Source organism: Giraffa tippelskirchi, chromosome 8 (assembly GCF_054371585.1).
Source record: "Giraffa tippelskirchi isolate mGirTip1 chromosome 8, T2T-mGirTip1v1.2.pri, whole genome shotgun sequence".
NCBI lineage: Eukaryota > Metazoa > Chordata > Mammalia > Artiodactyla > Giraffidae > Giraffa > Giraffa tippelskirchi.
The window spans coordinates 140465680-140471679 of NC_137282.1; the positions used below are offsets into that span (position 1 = coordinate 140465680).

General features: G+C 44.7%; 1 protein-coding gene across 1 annotated transcript in view; it reads left to right on the forward strand.

The window, feature by feature from the left end:
- Nucleotides 1–4267, forward strand: part of EFHC1 (EF-hand domain containing 1) — a 41394-nt gene extending 37127 nt beyond the window's left edge. Inside the window, exons 10-11 of the mRNA XM_081517361.1 lie at nt 2469–2679; nt 4034–4267. Of these exons, the coding sequence (XP_081373487.1) occupies nt 2469–2679; nt 4034–4105 (283 nt within the window). The 3' untranslated portion in view covers nt 4106–4267. The remainder of the gene's footprint in view (nt 1–2468; nt 2680–4033) is intronic.
- The last annotated feature ends 1733 nt before the right edge of the window (nt 4268–6000 follow it).

Here is a 6000-nt window from a genome sequence, read left to right on the forward strand (position 1 = left end):
CTGAGAGTCCCTTGGACTGCAAGGAGATCCAACCAGTCCATCCTAAAGGAAATCAGTCCTGAATGTTCATTGGAAGGACTGATGTTGAAGCTGAAACTCCAATACTTTGGCCACCTGATGCAAAGAGCTGACTCATTTGAAAAGACCCTGATGCTGGGAAAGACTGAAGTCGGGAGGAGAAGGGGACGACAGAGGATGAGATGGTTGGATGGCATCACTAACTCAGTGGACACGAGTTTGAGTCAATTCCGGGAGTTGGTGATGGACAGGGAAGCCTGGAGTGCTGCAGTCCATGGGGTCACAAAGAGTCAGACACAACTGAGTAACTGAACTGAACTGAAAGACTAATATATAAGATCCTGTCATCTGTAGACTGAAACAGTTGTACTTCTTCCTTTTCTATTTGGATGCCTTTCATTTCTTCTTCTTGCCTAATTTCTCTGGCTAGGTCTCTGTAGGGCTTTCCCAATGGCTCAGCGGTAAAGAATCTACCTGCAAGGCAGGAGACGCAAAAGACTCAGGTTCAATCCCTGGGTCAGGAACATCCCCTGGAGGAGGAAATGGCAACCTACTCTAGTATCCTTGCCTGAAAAACCCCATGGAGAGAGGAGCCTGTTTGGCTACAGTCCAAAGGGTCACAGAGAGTTGGCCACAACTGAGTGGGCACACAGGTCTCTGTTGAATAGAAGTGGCAAGAGTGTGCACCTTTGTCTTGTTCCTGATCTTACAGGATGGGCATGATCGTCTTGTTCACTACGAGGTATGTTATTAGCTGGGGGCTTCTCGTGTGTGGCCATTATAATGTTGAGGTGCATTCCTTCTCTACCTAGTTTATTTGAATTTTCATCATGAAAAGATGTTGAGTTTTGTCAAATGCTTTTTCTGTATGTATTGAGATGATCATATGATTTTTATCCTTCATTCTCGGTGTATTGATTTGTATGTGTTGAACCATACTTGCATAGTCAGGGTAAATCCCACTTGATCATGATGTACAATCTTTTTAAGGTGCTGTTGAATTCAGTTTGCTAGTATTTTGTTGAGGACTTCTGCATTTGTGTTCACCAAGGGTTATTGGTCTGTAATTTTCTTTTCTTGTAGTGTCATTGTTTGGATTCGATGTCAAAGTATGCTGGCCTTGTATGAATTAGGGAGTCTTTCCTCCTCTTCATTTTTTTTTGGAGGAGTTTGAAATGGATCAGTATTAATTCTTCCTTAAATATTTGGTACAGTTCACCATGAAACCATCTGGTCCTGGGCATTTGTTGGGAGATTTTTGGTTCCTGATTAATCTTCATATCATTGGTCTGTTTAGATTTTCTATTTCTTTGTGATTCAGACTTGGTAGGTTGTTTGTTTCTAGGAATTTATCCATTTCTTCCAGGTTATCCAACCTGTTGATAAGTAATTGTTCATAGCAGTCTCTTCTGATCCTTTGTATTTCTGTGGTATTAGTTGTAATGTCTTCTCTCATTTCTGATTTTGAGTCTTTTTTTAAAAAAATTGGTCAAGTTAAAAAGTTTATTTAAAAAAAAAAGCTGTTTCATTGATCTTGTCTATCATTTTTCCAGGATCTCTTTATTTCTGCTCTGATCTTTCCTTACTTCTGCTAACTTTGGGCTTATATTTTTATTTTTCTAGTTCCTTGAGGTATAAACTTAGATTGTTTGAGATCTTTCTTCATTCTTCTTTTGGGCTGCACTGCATGGCTCATGGGATCTTAGTTCCTTCATCAGGGATTGAACCTGGGTCACAGCTGTGAAAGCTCCGAGTCCTAACCACTGGACTGCCCAGGAACTCCTTTATCACTGTTAACTTCCCTCTTAAAACTGCTTTTGTTTTATCCCATAAATTTTGGTATGTGGGGACCATACCAAACAAATTTTGGTATGTTCAGGGGACCACTGAACAACACTTATAATGCAGATTTTTTTCAGTGAATATGTATTGCACTACTACACAATCCTCAATGGGTTGAATCTGTGGATACAGAACCACCACACATTCGGAAGGCTGACTATAAGTTATACCCAGATTTTTGACTGTGTGGAGGGCTGATGCCGCTAAACCCTGCTTTTGTTCAAGGGTCAACTGTATATCCATTTTTGTTTGTTTCTAGGTATTTTATTTCTCTTTTACTTTGATTTGTTCATCACACTACTTTTAGGCATGTTTCCAAAAACATTCATTTCTAAGTGATGTAACACAGATGATGACAATCATGTGACTCCCACAGACGCCTGACTTGGAGGTGGCCTGCAGTGGTGGTAGGTCTGGCTTTTTGTGGTGCAAGTACAGATGGCAGCGAGGGAGGCTGAGCCACAGACATGAACAGTTATTGATCAGCTCAGCATCAAAACTGTACATTAGAGGCTTCCGCAGCTTCACCAAGCGAGAACTTTGGTCACTGAGATAAGACTGTTGGCGAATGAACACTACATCCAGCCATTTCTTTCCTCTCTCCACAGCCAGCAAGCAACAGAGGACCCGAGTGTGCAGGACCTGGAGGCCCTGATAGACACGATCCAGAAGCAACTGAAAGATCACCCATGTAGGGACAACATCCGCGAGGCCTTCCAGATCTATGACAAGGAAGCTTCAGGATACGTGGACAGGGAGACATTCTTTAAAATCTGTGGCTCTTACCAACTCCCAGTTGACGACTCCTTGATTAAGGAGGTGAGTAGGAGTTACTTTTCTGGGCTAATTGTGGAGGCTGGGCACAGCTCACTCACTCCCAAAGGCAGCTGCATTTGTATTTTAACTGGGGAAGCTTTGGGGTGCTTGAATCAGATCTCCCGTTCAGTCTTGATGACTCGTATCATTGGTTGGTCATTCCTAATGCTGTTGTAGGGCATCTCTTTAAGTGGGCAGAGTTCAGACAGCAGAGCGGCCAGTGAGCCATGTGGGTGCTGAAGGAGGGCGGTTGCCAAGGGCAGATGGAAAAGCTGGACTGAGCAGGATGGTGGGAGCCTCAGACACCTTCACAGGTGACACCTATGCTTGTCCATTGGCAGGGCTGGCATGGGAGAGGGCGTGACCACTGACCCAGGTCCATAGCCAGCTGGACATTCTCCTCTTAGCGTTTCCATGAGGGAGCTGAGAGGGCATTTCATGCCTCTTTCTCTTCATAAATCCTTTTGACCATGTTCAGGATGTCTTGTCAGGACTAGAAGTCAGGACGGATTTTCTCCCTCAGTTGCTGATGAAAATGGCTAATATGAGACATTCTCACTGATGAAGAGCATTGTGGTACTTGTAGTCCTTCTTAATGACACTATAGCACAGTGGGATGCTGGGAAGTTAAGAGTCATTTAGGGAAAGCTTTTGTTTGGGATTGGTGTGACTAGCTTGGGGACAAGCATTTGTCAGACAGGAACCTTAGCAAGAAGTGAGGGATGCAGGTGGAAGGATAACATCAGCATTTCCCTGCTTTTGGACTCAAACTGAGACATCGGCTCTTCCTTGGTCTTGAGACTGCTGGCCTTCAGCAGTCTCACGTGGGCAAAACGCCCATCTGGCTTCCCAAGCCTCAGGCCAACAGCATGTCCAGCCTTTGATTTTTACGTCATTTGTATCGCCTGTGACCTGACATGGGAGCTGCATCGGGGGTGGGGTAGGGATGGGTCTGCACATATCTTTTAACCACAGTGGATCAGTGTACTTACTCACAGGTGAGTTTCAGGAGACCTGGTTTTAGCAGTGACATAACTAGATTTTTCTATTAGGCTGTGATAATAGCAGCCGTGATGAATAGTCTTGTAACTGAATATAAGAACAAAAATGCTTTGAAAATGACAGTATTCTTATAAATGTTAGACCTGAAACCTTGGGCAGGCCATTTACACCATCTGAGCTTTCTTTTCATGAAGCGTTAAGATCAGGGAATCTGACCTACCTCTGCTGGGCTCCCTAGATCATTTCAGATCAGCTGAGGAGATAAACAGTTGAGCTGTCACACACAGCGTGGGGGGCGGTCACTAAAGAGGCTCTGCCGCGGAGCTGAAAGCAGCCTCTTGTCTCTCACCTGCAGCTCATTAGGATGTGCTCTCACGGAGAAGACAAGATCGACTACTATAACTTCGTCCGTGCTTTCTCCAACTGACCTGCTGAGGACAGAACGCAGCACAGTATGTTGACTTGGGGCCTCCATCTACCTGTACGCCTCATAGAGGCATTTACAGAGCTCTTGAAATTCCATCTTTTTTTGGTTCTTATATTTCACTACCACTGAAGTCTAAATTAAATTGGATCTTGTAGGAGCTAAGGTTGGTGCCTTATTTAGGGAAGGGGACAGGGGTGTTGTGATGGTTAATTCTGTGTGTCAGCTTGACTAAATATGGGTGCCTGGACATTTCTGGGTGTGTCTGTGAGGCTGTTTCTGGAGGAGGTTACCATCCGAGTCGGTCGATGGAGGAAAGCACATGGCCCCCTCCAGTATAGGAGCCCCTCACCCCTCACTAAAGGCTTGGATAGAACAAAAAGGCTGACCCTTCCCTAATAAGAGAGGATTCCTCCAGCCTGCCTTGACATCAGCTTTTCCCTGCATTTGGACTCAGACTGAGACATCGGCTCTTCCTTGGTCTCGAGGCTGCTGGCCTTCAGACAGGACCTCCTCATCAGACCGCAACAATCTCCAGACTGCTGACTAAAGATACTGGAGCTTGTCAGGCTCCACAGTTACAAGAACCAGTTCCTTATAATCAGTCTCTTTCTGTCTCTCTGTCAAGCCTATTGGTTCTATTTCTCTGGAGAAAGAACCCTGACTAATGCAGGAGTAGAACGATTAGGAATAGGACGGATAGAATTTGCTCAGAGAGACACCATGTGGGGTGTGGTGCTGCTGCTAGACCACCCCTCCTCCCAGCAGAGTAGAGAAGTAGACACCGTTTTTCAACTGCAGTTTTAGGCTCCTTAGTAGACATGCATTAAAAAAAATTAGATATTAGGTTGGTGCAAATGTAACTGCACATGAATTTTAAATCATTGTAACAAGGCTCAAACACATCAAATAAACAGCAAGTAATAAGTCATTAGCAAAAAAAAGCAACAAAGCAAGAAATGTGGATTAAAATGATGTGTAACATAACTACATTTAAGAATGTATTCCGATATCAAATGACAAAGTTCAACAATGCAAAACCACAATTACTTTTGCACCAACCTAATGGAACAGGAACTATCACAGGTGGTACACTAATTCATATCGTTTCATGAAATTTTTGTTTCATGAGTCATGATGTATAATGTATTTCTTGATGTTAGCTGTAGCTTAAAAAAAAAATTAGAGAAACTCCTGTTAGAGAGCCTGGCCTCATGATAAGCAGAACAGATTAGAATAACAGCTCCCGGTTATCAGCTAGGCTCTGATGGACTTTCAGAAGTCCAGAAGCAGGGCTGCTCCTCTGCTGAAGTCAGCCACCAACTTCACCTTTATAAGCACTGTCTTGGATTCCTCCCCACCGGTACTCCATCTGCACTCCCAGGAGCCTGAAAATACCATCTAGTCAAGCCTATTACCTGTAGGCTTCAGGGGTACCTGAGAAGATGTCTCTAGATTTCCAGGAGATCAAGGGTCACTTGGATGAGTGAATATCCTGCTGGTGTAGCAGCACGAGCATGTTCCTATGAGAAATTAATTCATTGAGTGCTCTATTCAAACCACAAGCTTAGTATTCACTGTCCCTAAATCTCACCACCAACCATTCCCTCCAAAAACAATCAAGCAAGAAAACCAACCAGCCAACCGCCTCCCCTAAAACACCGAGCACAGGTGAGCCAGCCAGCTCAGAAAGGCCAACTGCCCCGGTCACCCAGCTCACCCAGCTGAGCCGCTGGCTCTCCCGCGCCTTTGCCTCAGGTGCATGGTTCCTGCTTGGTCCTCACAGCCCGTGTGTGTCCCTCAATCAACTGCACTCATCTCCTGAACTCTCTGGAGATGGGCAACAGGCCACCTGACTGTGCCAGCAGTGTCCCTTGCCCACTGCTGGTACCAGCACT